General features: G+C 43.5%; 1 protein-coding gene across 5 annotated transcripts in view; it reads left to right on the top strand.

Moving 5' to 3' along the window:
• Positions 1–15856, top strand: part of ZC3H7B (zinc finger CCCH-type containing 7B) — a 52842-nt gene that overhangs the window by 9747 nt on the left and 27239 nt on the right. For 4 of the 5 annotated variants that reach the window (XR_014172508.1, XM_081928650.1, XM_081928649.1 and 1 more), the window contains exons 2-12: positions 392–452; positions 3050–3083; positions 5177–5374; positions 5785–5943; positions 6585–6665; positions 10161–10220; positions 11029–11071; positions 11769–12019; positions 12685–13033; positions 14800–14858; positions 15676–15838. Coding sequence is in view for 4 of the 5 variants with exons in the window: in XM_081928650.1 (XP_081784776.1) it covers positions 400–452; positions 3050–3083; positions 5177–5374; positions 5785–5943; positions 6585–6665; positions 10161–10220; positions 11029–11071; positions 11769–12019; positions 12685–13033; positions 14800–14858; positions 15676–15838 (1450 nt within the window). In the remaining variant the exon portion in view is untranslated. The remainder of the gene's footprint in view (positions 1–391; positions 453–3049; positions 3084–5176; positions 5375–5784; positions 5944–6584; positions 6666–10160; positions 10221–11028; positions 11072–11768; positions 12020–12684; positions 13034–14799; positions 14859–15675; positions 15839–15856) is intronic. The other variant, XM_081928652.1, reaches the window with a different exon arrangement.

Below are 15856 nucleotides of genomic sequence, written 5' to 3'. Positions count from 1 at the left end.
ATTGTATTTGAACTCTTCTATTGGTCCCTAGGCCCATTTGAGGGTGGGATCTGTTCTCTATACAATTCTAAATGGGTTTAACCCACCACATTTGAAGCAGCAGCTGTGAGAGACCATTCCTCAGTGTTGGAATGCATGCTTTAGCAGCAGAGATGAGCAACTTGTGGACCTCCAAATGTTGTTGGACTTCTAACTCTCATCAACCACACACAGTGCTCAGGAAACATTGGAGGATTCATACTACATCTGGACAACCACAGGTTTCCCATCCCTTCTTTACTTGTACAGTCCCAGATACCTCTAGTTAAAACTATCCTATGTTATTGTTAAAGTTGTATCGTGGGGTACGCTCAAACTCTAAAGGTTTAATATATGCTTTTCCCCGCTGCAGTGACTGTAATGGAGAGACAAAAACGTAAAGAAGAGATAGAGAAGGGACTACAGTTCATCCAGTAAGTGAACTAGTTTGGAGACTGTGTTGTTTCTATCCTCATTAATCTGTGAAATCAAGCAATCCTTGCTTTAATATATTTATTTATATATATATATATATATATATATATATATATATATATATATATATGCAGGTTTTGGTGTCCTCGGGTGTCTTCCCGTGTAAAAGTTGGGGTGTCTAGGCGACGTTTCGACGAGGTCTCACTCGTCATCTTCAGGCTGGTGCTTTCGGCTTCTTGTTACTGGAACAGAGCAGGATCTCAGTGTTTGAGTTCCTATAAATACTGTTGAGGGGGTGTGGTGTATAGCCTCCAATGTTCTGGGCAGAGAGGAAGTTCCCAGGCTAGTGTGCCTTTTCTTCTTTTGTTCCTTAATTACTTGAGGGATATCCTGAGTGATTTCTTGAGTGATATCCTGAGTACCACTTAGGTGGGTCATTAGGTGTGGATTAGTTGCTAAAGTCTTTGTGTCTTGACCTCTTGAACTTTGTGAAGAGTTTTCTTTGTGAAGATTTTTTCCACACCTAATGACCCACCTAAGTGGTACTCAGGATATCACTCAAGAAATCACTCAGGATATCCCTCAAGTAATTAAGGAACAAAAGAAGAAAAGGCACACTAGCCTGGGAACTTCCTCTCTGCCCAGAACATTGGAGGCTATACACCACACCCCCTCAACAGTATTTATAGGAACTCAAACACTGAGATCCTGCTCTGTTCCAGTAACAAGAAGCCGAAAGCACCAGCCTGAAGATGACGAGTGAGACCTCGTCGAAACGTCGCCTAGACACCCCAACTTTTACACGGGAAGACACCCGAGGACACCAAAACCTGCATTCCTGTACCCGTGAAAATCTACGAAAGCATATATATATATATATATATATATATATATATATAATTTATTTTCCCTTCAAATGAAGACCAAAGCAGCTCACACAATAAAGCATAACTTTCATAAATAGCAGCAGAAATACGCTGACATAAAAATACCTAGTTTAAGAAAAACTTATAAAGAGTCAAACCACAATTCTTGTACAGCTTCCAAAATTGTGGCACCACTATAACATAAGTAACACTTGTTGCATGGAAACGTATACTTGGCCTTGAGTTGAGTGTACTTTGTTTTTTACCTTTGTAAGGGAGAACTGTGAAATACAGTGGTACCTTGGAACTCGAATGTAATCCATTCCAGAAGACCATTTGACTTCTGAAACGTTTGAGTTCTGAGGTGTGGCTTCCGATTAGCCAACAGCTAGGTTTTTGCACAGTGGAAGTCGTGTCAGACGTTTGTGTTCCGAGGAACATTTGAAAACCGGGGCACTTCCGGGTTTTTGGCATTCAGGAGCCGAAACGAGCAGTTCGAGTTCCAAGGTATCACTGTACCAGAAGTTTGCAGTGTTAACTTTCTAGAGTAAGGCTGCAGATTGGAAGGCTCTTACTTTAATAAGACTATTCTAGAGTAAATGGATTGTCATGGCAACTGTCTATGGTTATAGGGTTAAGACTTGCACTCCAGTCAATAGTCGCTTCTGGTTCATACAACTGTACAATAGTACAATTATAAGGGATAGAGGAGCCAAATTCCCTTCAAATCTGTGGCGCACACCCAGCTTTTTCACATACGTAGCAGCCCATGGAAACTGTTAACTAGCTACACTTGGGAACCTAGGCAAAACCTTTTCCATTTGTATATTGAAGAATGTTGATTCATTCTATTGAAGGAAAATACTTGACAGACATAATTTATTGAACTGTACACTATGCCTGTGATGTGGAAAACAAGTAGTGTTATCATTTCCTAGACAGAGAAACCAAAGTGTGTGTTTGGGTTGTTATGGCTGTGGAGAAAGTATTGCCTCCATGAGGCCACCTAGCAATGCAGGGGACATTTTATCAACACAGGAAACATTGGACTTTTGGATGGCAGTAGGCCAATTGCCACCCAAGCGAGTTGAAACAATTTATTTGTTTCCCTCTATTTAAGTTCCCATCTATGATAGTTCAGGAATGATGTTGTGCTGGCTAATACTATATTTGGTGGTATGTTACCCAGAGGGCTTTGTTTTCCTCTGTTAGTCACTTTCACTGCCTTGAAAGTCAAAAGAAATTTAAACTGGTACCGAAGCACAGCCAATTTTTTGATTATCTTGTCTTAGTAGCTTTCTGTTTGCTGTTACTTTAAGCCTGCTTTCTTGCCAAAAGAATCATTGTGTGTGTGTTATACACACACACACATACACACACACTCAATCAAATAATGTGGATTTTTGTGCAAAAGGTTTTGTGCATGTGTGTGTGTATATAAACATAAGCAAAGTATTCTTCAGCGACAGGTAAATTTGTGTGCAACGGCTGAAGCCAAAGAGATAATGTAGCTTCCTGTACACATAGTTTAAGGTACAGGCCATGAAAAACTTAAGTGCATTCTGCAAACTCGTCTCTGAAAAGTGAGCATACCAATGCCCACAGGTAAAAAAGAAGAGGTTCCCTATTTCTACTTATATTATTCATTTATACTGCTTTACATATTAGAGTGATGTATATATATATATATGTATATTTCTGTACTTCAGAAGCCCTTTGTCTTTGTTTAGGTCCACGTTACCCCTAAGCCAAGAAGATTATGAGGTAATTTTAAGAGTTTCTTTTTTAAAAAGAAGTACCAAATGACATTTTAATATACAATGTTATCTTGACGAATTAGTCCTTGTGACTGGGGTGGTGACGGCAGGGAGGGAAAGGGAAATAGTTGCTTCTTGCCCCTGGATGGGCAGAGTTGCTCATAGAACAAGGATAGAGAAGCTTTTTCAGCCCAAGGTCCATCCAAGGTACATATTTCCTTCTGGGCAAGTTTTTGAGGGCCACATGCTAGTGATGGATGTGGCTAGGATTCAGGAGATGCCATTCTAAATCGCATTGAGATTATCAGCTGGGTCTGTGTGGGTGATTTTTATACTTCTAATTTTATATCCTCCTGCTACCGAGATCTCCAATTGGTTCAGTTCTCAAAATATGAGTATGTAAAAAACTATCAACAACGTGGGCATTTACTTTCCAATAATATTTTTGTTGTTTGACTAAGTTACTTAAATACATTGACTTCAGTGGGTCTGAGTACATCTTAGCTTTGATACTGCCAAATTTGCTTTAATTGAACAAGCATGCTATGCATACTTGCCCGAGATATATATTTATTTTAAAATGGGAAACTTGAATTTACTCAAGCCCACTTACTTATTGAGTTGTTGCCTGGCTCTTAAGACTCCTCATTTGCGTTCTGCAGCCTCTGGCAGGGCATCTGCCCTAAAACCTTTGACAGATGTCCCCACTCTAACCATAGCTATGAGTCTAGGGAACTCCTTTGCTCTAAAAATGTACTGTGACTGGTCTAGGTCCTGTTTTTCTTGTCAAGTCCTGTCCACACTTTGACACTGGCACACTGCATAGCAGGTGCATAGCAGACAGTAATATTGTGAAGCACAATATCATTGAGATTAGATTAAGAAAAAGCAGGTGAGAGCTGTGTTCACACATCATGCTAAGCCATAAACCATGGCTTAATGTGCATGAGTGAATCTTGTCCATTGTATTCTTCCCCACTCCTCCAGCTGACACTGTAAGGAAACAAATGGCTTGCATAGACACATTCACCGTACCATGCTATAATGGAGCTTTCCAACCAAGGAACACTGTTTCTCTCAGCAGACAAGCTTTTTCTCATAAACCTGTCCACAGGGAATTGTGACTTTCTAGGATTATACGAATTATGTGCCTCCTTTATATTCTGAGAGAACGTATATAGTGATTTTGATTGAGGTTGAATCCTGACAAGACAGAAGTACTGTTTTGGGGGGACAGGAGGCGGGCAGGTGTGGAAGATTCCCTGGTCCTGAATGGGGTAACTGTGCCCCTGAAGGACCAGGTGCGCAGCCTGGGAGTCATTTTGGACTCACAGCTGTCCATGGAGGCACAGGTCAAATCTGTGTCCAGGGCAGCTGTTTACCAGCTCCATCTGGTACGCAGGCTGAGACCCTATCTGCCCGTAGGCTGTCTCGCCAGAGTGGTGCATGCTCTGGTTATCCCCCCTCTTGGACTACTGCAATGCGCTCTACGTGGGGCTACCTTTGAAGGTGACTCGGAAACTACAACTAATCCAGAATGCGGCAGCTAGACTGGTGACTGGGGGCGGCCGCCGAGACCATATAACACCGGTCTTGAAAGACCTACATTGGCTCCCAGTACGTTTCCGAGCACAATTCAAAGTGTTGGTGCTGACCTTTAAAGCCCTAAACGGCCTCGGTCCAGTATACCTGAAGGAGCGTCTCCACCCCCATCGTTCTGCCCGGTCCACCGCTGAGGGCCTTCTGGCGGTTCCCTCATTGCGAGAAGCAAAGCTACAGGGAACCTCTGCCCGCCCTGTGGAACACCCTCCCACGAGATGTCAAAGCGATAAACAACTACCTGACATTCAGAAGACATCTTAAGGCAGCCCTGTTCAGGGAAGTTTTTAACGTGTGATATTTTAGTGTATTTTTGGTTTCTATGGAAGCTGCCCAGAGTGGCTGGGGAGGCCCAGCCAGATGGGCGGGGTATAAATAAATTATTATTATTATTATTATTATTATTATTATTATTATTATTATTATTATGTCTTTTTGGCACTGTAGCAAGGACACTACAGGACGGCATAGTGTTTTTTTCTTCGTTTCTTATTCCTACAGGCTTTTTTGCAAAAGCTGGTGAGAAACTTATTTGCAGAGGGCAATGATTTGTTCAGAGAGAAGGATTTCAAGCTAGCGCTGGTTCAGTATGTTGAAGGGCTGAATGTGGCCGAATATGCAGCTTCAGATGAGGTGGCCATTCCGGCGGATCTCTTATGCAAGCTGCATGTCAATCGGGCTGCCTGCTACTTTGCCATGGTGAGTAGTCTTGGGGCTAGTTTGTGCATGTGTGTGCTTTATTTGATCTCTCCATCATTTGATGACTTGTGTATAGGCAGGTTTAAACTGCATTAAAGATATGTCATGGCTCACTTGCTTTTATTTGATGTTGCAGTCATCAGGTGATGATCATACTTATGCAATTCATTCCATTGCCTTTAGGGGGTGAGGGCAGGGATCTGACTACAGGCAATATACAGCAAGGGGAAGAATTATCCATTGTTGTGGGTATCAACCTGACACACTGTTCTTTTGCTCCCCCTTTCTTTTCTGTACAAGCAGAACTTAAGAGCAATGAGTTAGGTTGGACAGATCTTGCATGGAAGGAGACGTGTAGGATCCGTTTATATCAAGCTTCTTATGGTTATGATAGTCTTGTTTTCCAAAAGGGCCTGCATGAGAAAGCTCTGGAAGACAGTGAGAAGGCTCTGGGATTCAACAAGGAGAACATCCGTGCGCTATTCCGGAAAGCTCGCTGCTTGAATGAGCTAGGGAGGCACAAGGAAGCATATGAATGTAACAGCCGCTGCTTGCTCTCCCTCCCGCATGTAAGTAGTGGCTTGCACATTTACAGTCATTGACTTTTTAATGGAAAGTGCATAAATGTGTTAAAATAAATTGCAATCAAACTTGAGATTTCCATTCCCCTCCTCTATCATTGGCTCTCTCATCTTTTCTTTTGATCCAAAGAGCAATAAAAAGGAATCTACAAATCTTCCAAGCATTGAGCAAACTAATAAATAGAGCATGCAGTTTCCAGCACAAATATGAAAGCCTATTATTGTCTTTAGCACTTAGATTTGCAAATATATTTTTATATATGACAGTTTCTGGGGGAAAGCCCCTGCTCTCTCTTACTGCAAGTGCTGCTTCTCCCCCCGCCCCCCCCCCAAGTTTCCCTGCCATTATGTCCCCTCTTGCAGAGACACTGTCCCTTGTTCTGCTCATATTTCACCTCTAGATATTTTGGTCTGGATTGGAGAGACAGCACAAGAGAGAGCTTGGGAGCAGGGAACAATAGGCGTTTAGAGGATTCATGCAATTTCACTTATGAAATTTACACAATTACACTTATATGACGGGCCTGGAACGTAACCCCGCATAAGTGGGGGGGGGACCCTGTATTTGCAAAGAATTGAGTGAAATACTTTGTACACCTACAAAAGTGCTCATTGTCTTCTCCTTGAAGGATGAAAGTGTGGCACAACTCGGCCAGGAGCTTGCACAGAAACTGGGATTAAGGATCCGGAAAGCCTATAAGAGGCCTCAGGTATAGTATTCATGCCCCACATTTATTTCAGTTGGCATATATAGGGTTATATGATTGCATCCGCCCAACAATCCTTTGGGATACCTTAGACTGAGAGTGACTTGCCTAAAGCTAGCTAATGAGCATCAAGATGGTTGTGCAGGGATGTGAACTTGGGGTTCCAGCATCCAAATCCAGCACTCTATCCCAAGGTTGCACAGCATGTGATTCAGCTCACCAACAATGTGTGGTAACCTCTGAAGTGCTTGGTACCCTCCCATGTTTATGCAGTCCTCAAAGAGAAATAGGAAGTGTTGAGTTCTGGTGAACTGCTGTTCATGGCCAGTGCTCAGAATTGGGCTTGGTACAGTTGAGCAGGTCTAGTTTGGGGATCCTGTGTGGCCCTCCTGATGTTTACTGGACTCCATCTTTCTTTACTCCCAGACTTTGTGGCCAAAGGTCAGGGATTATGGGAGTTGTTGTCCACCAGCATATGAAGGGCCTCCATGTCTTTTTTTGGGGGGGGGGGAGTACTAATTGGTGTGTACAGTTGCGTGTAAATGTGTGTATAAAAGGCTTATGGCAAACCAGAAGGTTGGAATGGTGAGTACAGTGGTATCTCGATTTTCAAACGTAATCAGTTCCGGAAGACCGTTCAGCTTCCGAAACGTTCAAAAACCGAAGCATTTACTTCCGGAAAACTCTATACAGAAGCCGCGTGGCATGTTTGCCTTCCGAAAAGCGTTCAGAAACTGAAGCAGTTACTTCTGGGGTTTTGGCGTTCAAAAACTAAAATGTTCTACTTCCAAGACGTTCAAAAAACCGAGGTACCACTGTATTCTATTTTAAGAGCTCCTGCCACTATTATAAATGGTATTTAATTAGAAATGGCATTTAATTCAGCTAGCCAGCTCAGAACAGAATCATACTGTCTGGCTACCTATGAAGACCTTAGAGAGCATGACTACCTACCTCCTCTCCTGTCAAAACTTAGCACTATTAGTTTCACCCAGGATAAATCCAAAATAAGACTATCCACTTGCAAATGATGCAATATTCCAAACACAGTACTGTAGTCAGTTCTTGTTGTAACCTGCAAGTAGATTGTCCCATTTGACAATTATATAAGCATGCCTTGTACTGAATGTAGAAAACTGGGAAGTGAGGTTTAGCTGCAATTTCTAGTCTATGTACAGGGTGCATGTACAGTGCAATATATATATATATATATATGCTTTCGTAGATTTTCACGGGTACAGGAATGCAGGTTTTGGTGTCCTCGGGTGTCTTCCCGTGTAAAAGTTGGGGTGTCTAGGCGACGTTTCGACGAGGTCTCACTCGTCATCTTCAGGCTGGTGCTTTCGGCTTCTTGTTACTGGAACAGAGCAGGATCTCAGTGTTTGAGTTCCTATAAATACTGTTGAGGGGGTGTGGTGTATAGCCTCCAATGTTCTGGGCAGAGAGGAAGTTCCCAGGCTAGTGTGCCTTTTCTTCTTTTGTTCCTTAATTACTTGAGGGATATCTTGAGTGATTTCTTGAGTGATATCCTGAGTACCACTTAGGTGGGTCATTAGGTGTGGATTAGTTGCTAAAGTCTTTGTGTCTTGACCTCTTGAACTTTGTGAAGAGTTTTTCTGAGAAGATGGCTGTACTGCACTTAGTTGTGCTCTGGCTTGGCTTCGTGTATAGGGGCGAGCTGTGGTTTTGTGGCCTGTGTCAGCCAGATCTGTGTAGGGATTGCAGGGGGGTGCAGCATCCGGAGGTGCCACCATGGTTTGGCTACTGGATGGTGTCTGTAATTTATCTGTGGAGAGGGTCTGGGTTTGGGTCTGGTGTGGTTGATTGGTGATGGCGTTCTGTGTGCCTCTGGATCTGGTGTCAGTTTTTGTGGGGAGGGCTAATTTCCAGATGTCTGGCAAGCGGGATGTGTCGTCACGCTTGTTCATGTTGTGAGGGTGTTTCTCTATCTCGATGGCTTCCATGATTATTCTCTTGTGGTGATGTTCCATGTTAAAGAGCAATTTGGAATCTGCAAAATTAATTTCGTGTCCTGTTTCTTTCATGTGTTGGAAAAGAGAGGAAGTTTTTTCTTCTTTTTTGACGGCATTCTTGTGTTCTGCGATACGTGCATTTATTCGTCTGTTTGTTTGTCCAATGTACGTGGCTGGGCAGACTTTGCAGGGTATTTCATAGACCCCTTGGTTTTCCAACTGGATTTTATCCTTGGGGTTTCTGAGGATATTGGCTATTTTTTGGTTGGTGCAAAAGGCTGTTTTGATATTGTGTTTATGGAGGATTTTGCTAATTTTATCTGTAGTGCCCTTGATATAAGGAAGGAGGGCCATGCCATTGTTTTCTTCTGTGTCTTGGTTTTTGGGGGGTGTTTCTTTTTGGATTAGCTTCGTAACCCTGTTTTGCTGGTATCCATTGGCAATTAACACATTTGAGAGATTCTGTAACTCAGTTGTCAAGTGGTCTTTGTCAGCCAGGCGTTTGGTTCTGGAGATGAGAGTCTTGGCTACGGAGTTTATTTGTGCAGGGTGGTGGTGTGATTGTGCATGTAAGTAGCGGTTGGTGTGTGTTTTTTTCCGGTAGATAGTGTGTCCTAGGGAGCCATCAGGTTTTTTGTAGATTAGGACGTCAAGGAAGGGAAGTTGGTTGTTGGCTTCTATTTCCATAGTGAATTGTATTTTGGGGTGTAGGCTGTTGAGATGTGTGAGGAAGCTATCCAGTTTTTCCTTCCCGTGTGGCCAAATTACAAAGGTGTCGTCAACATATCTGAGCCAAAGTTTGGGTTTGTGTTCTGACTTGTCTAAAGCATTGGTTTCAAAGTGTTCCATGTACAGGTTTGCGATGACCGGTGAGAGGGGTGATCCCATAGGTGCTCCTTCTATCTGTTTGTATCTTTGTCCATTGTGGATGAAGTACGTGTTGGTTAGGCAGTGGTTGGTCAGGTCCAAGATGTATTCGGGGGGATTGTATTTGTTTTGAATGGCTGTCAAGGCTTCATTAATGGTCAAGAGGTCAAGACACAAAGACTTTAGCAACTAATCCACACCTAATGACCCACCTAAGTGGTACTCAGGATATCACTCAAGAAATCACTCAAGATATCCCTCAAGTAATTAAGGAACAAAAGAAGAAAAGGCACACTAGCCTGGGAACTTCCTCTCTGCCCAGAACATTGGAGGCTATACACCACACCCCCTCAACAGTATTTATAGGAACTCAAACACTGAGATCCTGCTCTGTTCCAGTAACAAGAAGCCGAAAGCACCAGCCTGAAGATGACGAGTGAGACCTCGTCGAAACGTCGCCTAGACACCCCAACTTTTACACGGGAAGACACCCGAGGACACCAAAACCTGCATATATATATATATATATATATATATATATATATATATATATATCTATCTCCAGTCAGTGCTATCTTGTATGTTTACTTGCTCCTTAATATGGAAGTGACTTTGTGTCAGAATCTTGTAGATTACCACTGTTCTCTCTTCCTTGCAGCAGGAATTGGAAACGTTTTCTCTACTTAGTAATGGCCTGTCTTCTGCCTTACCAAATCAGGTAGCCTTTATTGATAAAATAGTGCAAGTGAGACTTGAAACAACATTTTGCAGTGTCAAGTGCTGCTGTTCAGCATGCCAGCTAGCCAGGACCTCTTCGTGAAACTTCATTTCATTCTTTTCCCCATTTCCCGCTTAAAGAGTTTTATTGTTCTTCAAACCCTTGGATTCCACCAAGTATGCCGATATCTCCCTCATGTTTCTCAGTGATCCTGCTTGGCTAGAGTACTATTGGCACTCACTGCCTAAGTCCACTGTTGCAAGAAATGATGCCTCCTAGAAATGTTTAATTTTAAGTGCAATTGATTGCATTTCAGAATTTTAGCAGAATCTGAAAAACTGTAGAGATTGCTGACTGGCTAGCTAATGGCCCTTGTGACAGTCACGAAGTCAGTCAGTTGTGTAGAGCACTGATTGTCGGTCCAACTAGTCACATAATTCACATGGCCTGAGCAGTATTTCAAGGTGTTTTTTTTTTTTAAAAAATAAACCCAACAGGAAAGGGATCCAAAGAAAATTTAACCAGATGAACATATGCCCAAGTTTTTTGTGTTTTTTAATAGTTGAAAGCTTGCCTGAAGTTTGGCGGGAAGGGTGAAAGAGAGGAAATTAGTGCTAGTTTCAAAGACCAGTAAAGTGAATAAACACTTTGCAAGAGGAAAAAACGGCAAACTCCTGTAGTTAGGTACATCACTGTGTGCCCTGAAATAACTCTTTGTGAAAGTTGGAGAAAAGATTTGAATGCTGAGAGTAGCAACTCCCCCCACCCTACCAGAGGGATGACAATATTATATTCTTTCTCTTTGCAGACTGTTTCTAATGGATTGGGCTCTGTAGATGACATTGAAACAGGTGATTAGTTTTATGTTCCTTTGACTCATAGCAATTTTTGTCTCTTTGGTTTGCCACTAAGGACTATAACTTGAGTGACAGAAAATGTTCTGGTAGAGGGGAGGGCGGAAGTAAGTTTTACTCTTGCAACTTCCCTCCCTGAGCCAGCTTTGAGAACCTTGCACTGGGCTTGCAGCTGTTCCCCTGAACTGTGTGGATCGGCAGAAAAACCAATGTATGCTGAAGCTCCCAGCACATGTAAATGAAATCCACTGCAGGAAATACCCTTTTCCCATGACACACAGGGCGCCAGCATGCTATAAAATCTGAAGAAACTGTTAGAAACATGACTTTAGATTGTACTCTGCCAGATACTGAAAGACATATTTTGAAGATGGGAGACACAGTATAGTACAGGCTTTGAGTGCAGAAGGTCTCTGGTTCAATTCCTGGTATTTCTGTCTGTCTGTCTGTTTATGTAAGGATCACATAGTGGGTGATGAGAGGGGGGCGGGGAGAGACCTCTGCCTGAGACCCTGGACAGCCACTGCCCCCCAAAGTGTACAATATTGGGCTAGTTGGACAAACGTCCTGGGCTGGCATGCGGTAGCTTCCTATAGTTCAGAGAGCAAGAGTCTCTGAGCTTCAATTTCTGCTACTGGATTGGGATCTCTGTGTGTGCTGCCATCTGGATGTGATCAAGTAATTTGCCTTGCAGACAGCTCTCTCGGTCTCCAGTGTGTCACCCCTCCCAATGTCTCTGTGAGTGAGGACTCTGCCTTTCCATCGACTGACTTGGATACGAAAGGCACACCAACTTCGCTGCCTGCCGCCACCCTGCTCCCTTCTGCTGATGCTGCCTCCATGCCAGGGTCTGAGGGTGCTGATGACTTCACGGAAGGAGGAGTTCTGGGGCATGAACTGGACTCCATTCTGGATTCTATTGCAGATGGGTCACAATACCCTCTGGTAAGAGTGGATTTCCTAGGACTATCTATCCATCTACGTCTCTGCTTTCAGTCACTCCTTTTGGACTTTCCCTCACTCTTCTCCTCATGCACTGGAGAGTTCTGTGTCTTTCTCCCTCCTCCTTTTGGTTTCTCTTCCCTGCCCACAAACTCCTCCTTTTGCTTTCTAAGTATCTGACAAGATCTGAGCCAACCTGAGTATATTATACATTTCCATGTGGCACTGTTTATCACCTTGGGAACACAAAGGGTGTGTGCACATCTAAAACTCCCAACTGTCTAGCTGTGGTTAAGCAATTGGAAGCAGAGTTCTGGTCTCCCTGTCCACACACGTTGGCCTTTTGGAGTGCAAATTGTTCTCTACTAGTCTTACATGCAATTAAGTGATACAGTGGCATTGATGTTGACAGTGGCTGAAGTTGCCCAGGGTTTCCTCCCCAACATCCATTTCAAATCTTGGTTAAGAGAAAACTCTGTTGTGTACAGTATGCAGGAAATCCAGGGTTCAGTCAATACTGGTTGATAATGCTGCTGCCTTGGAGAAAGTAACTGTAAACTAGTCTTCAATTCTGTCTGTCATAGTGCCCTGTGCTACCTACCTTGTGTATCTGGTGTATTTCATCTCTTCCCCTCTAACTGTATCATGTTTTATCTCTCTTGCTGAAGTCCCTGGTCCAAGGTGCCATCCCTGCCAACCTGTCTAGTGAGATGCCCCAGCTGATCCCCGTGTTTCCAGGTGGCACTCCTCTGCTCCCTCCCGTGGTGACTGCCAGCATTCCAGTCTCCACACCGCTCCCTCCTGCTTCCTTTGGCCTTGTGATGGATGCCACTAAGCAGCTCTCCTCCTCATCTGTCCTGGACGCCTTTGAATCGCCTGTGGGTGGCAGTGGCAGCTCCCCTTTGGACTCACTGGATTCGCTAGACTTGCTCCCATACACAGAGTCCCGCCTCGATGTGTTGGATGCTTTTGGAACCAATAGGGGATCACTAGATGCGCTGGATTCCTTTACTGTTGGTAGGTGTGGGGCCTGTTAGAGTCACATTATCTTGTGAGAAAGGAAGGGCAATGCTGCATCAAAACTCTGTATAATATCTAGGCACATTTCTGTGAAGAATCAACTGCCCTAGGCTCATGTTACATGCTCCTCCACTTCCATCTAACTCTCTCCTTCTCACCACTCATATCAGTTCCTGGCCTATGTCCCAGCCTTGTATTGTCACTTTTAAATTGCAAATGTTTCTTTTTCTAACTAGGCCGGGTATAATAAATAAGCAAAGGGATAAATGTGTTGGTTTGTATAGTGCCCATCATGTGGTTTGCACCAAACTGCAGCAGTATTAGTTCATTGCTGCATTATAGATTAAGAGAAACTTAAAGAATTACTTGACTGAATAACAAGATTAACATGTAAGAGGATGAAGGAGCAGGAGGTATGTTTCAGTATGATCCAAAGCAAATTTGAAGAAAAGAGTCTTTTTCTAGCCAGTGATATCTAAACCACTAGAAAACAATTTTGGTGAGAACTGCCTCTTTGGAGTAATTTGAAACTAAAACTGGAAAGAGAACCCCCTGGGATATTTTCCTATGCAGACCTCATGGTAATGACCTGGGTGGCAGGGCTGTGCAAGAGCATGACTATGATTTTCTTTCATTATTATTATTATTATTATTATTATTATTATTATTATTATTATTTATTTGTACCCCGCCCATCTGGCTGGGTTTCCCCAGCCACTCTGGGCGGCTTCCATAGAAACCAAAAAACACTAAAAAATCATACATTAAAAACTTCCTTGAACAGGGCTGTCTTAAGATGTCTTCTGAATGTTAGGTAGTTGTTTATCGTTTTGACATCTGATGGGAGGGCGTTCCACAGGGCGGGCGCCACTACCGAAAAGGCCCTCTGCCTGGTTCCCTGTAGCTTTGCCCTCGGCACTGGACCTCAGCGTCCGGGCAGAACGATGGGGGTGGAGACGCTCCTTCAGGTATACTGGGCCGAGGCCGTTTAGAGCTTTAAAGGTCAACACCAGCACTTTGAATTGTGCTCGGAAACGTACTGGGAGCCAATGTAGGTCTTTAAGGTCCGGTGTTATGTGGTCTCGGCGGCCGCCCCCAGTCACCAGTCTAGCTGCCGCATTCTGGATTAGCTGTAGTTTCCGAGTCACCTTCAAAGGTAGCCCCACGTAGAGCGCATTGCAGTAGTCCAAGCGGGAGATAACTAAAGCCTGCATCACTCTGGCGAGACAGTCCGTGGGCAGGTAGGGTCTCAGCCTGCGTACCAGGTGGAGTTGGTAGACAGCTGCCCTGGACACAGAATTGACCTGCGCCTCCATGGACAGCTGTGAGTCCAAAATGACTCCCAGGCTACGCACCTGGTCCTTCAGGGGCACAGTTACCCTATTCAGGACCAGGGAGTCCTCCACACCAGCCCGCCCCCTGTCCCCCAAAAACAGTACTTCTGTCTTGTCAGGATCCAGCTTTAATCCATTAGCCGCCATCCATCCTCCAACTGCCTCAGGCACTCACACAGGACCTTCACCGCCTTCACTGGTTCTGATTTGAAAGAGAGGTAGAGCTCTAGTAAATCTAGGGTTTTTTTTAATTATTGAAACTATCTGCCTCAAGTGCTAAAAGAATGTGGAACTTGGTTTCTGTTGCCTCTTGGGAACTTAAGAAAAGAGAAGGTAGTTGAATGTGGTAGTGCTCCGTAGTTGGCAATCATGCTTGTAACACTGGCCAGCTGTCTTCATTTCTCTTGTGATTTTTCTCTCCTTGTTCAGAGGAAACCAGCACACAAGAACCACGACAGCCTGCTGGTATCCAGAAACCACCACCCTTGGTGAGTAGTGGTTGTTCTCTTTTTCTCTGGATTGGGACATGGAATAATCTGTGGGCCAAGAGCTGAAAATGGACCCCTTGGCATCATGTAAGGTGGCAAAACTTCATCAGGATTTTTTGAAAGGTGTATATCTTGGTTGCATTTTCATGTGATAGCCTGTTCTGGCAGGTTGCTTGAGCTCTTTATGCTGTCTTTAAGATGGCTGATGCCACCTTTTCTAATTTAATATATAATGTCAACAAAGTATGTGATTTAAAATGTTAGAACTGTGTTGGAAAGCTAATGAAATCTGTTACAAAACCCCCCTAATAATTTCACTGTTTTTCACAATTACCATGATACAGTCATGTATCAGGAAAAAAGTTAATTTTCCCCTCCTGAGCTATATATGACACTTTAGCTGAACCACACAGGCAACTAAAGTGTATTGGACAATTGTAGGATACTCTTTGACCTTTCCAATAAGCTTTCAAATAAGAAGGAAATAGCTTTTCAGGTGCACCTTCAGTGTAACAGTAATATAATTGATACCCAGATTTCATCCAGTCAATTCCACTAATGGCACAATAGGGCAACACTTTGACAGTTCTTCTTTGCAACGTTGCCTAGAATTCATGGGAATGCTCAATATTGTATTTTGGATTGACCACGAAAGTCAGAGTAATTCTCCTTGCATGTAGAGTAGAGTCATCAATGAGAAGGGCTTTAGTCTGCCCACTTTGGCTTGTTCTTTCTGAAATGCAGGTTGACCTGAAGAACTTCAGGAGAGGGGTTCAATTATTTTTTGTTGCAATTTTTCCCCCCCCTCTCTCTCCAGGCAAACCACAGTGGACCAAGTCACCCAACAGTACCCAAAGTGGTAGAGTTGCTGATGTGTCAGCCAGAGTCAATAATGCCCAACACAGCTCTGCTTGTGAAGAATCCGCTGGCGTCCACTCACATCTTCAAACAAGCCTGTCGCATCTGCTATCCCAAAACAGGTTATTTGCTTGTGGTGA

Source organism: Podarcis melisellensis, assembly GCF_964234715.1.
Source record: "Podarcis melisellensis genome assembly, chromosome: 10".
Taxonomy (NCBI): Eukaryota; Metazoa; Chordata; class Lepidosauria; order Squamata; family Lacertidae; genus Podarcis; species Podarcis melisellensis.
The sequence above is the reverse complement of the archived record's forward strand: the minus strand, read 5'-3'. Positions and strand labels throughout refer to the sequence as shown.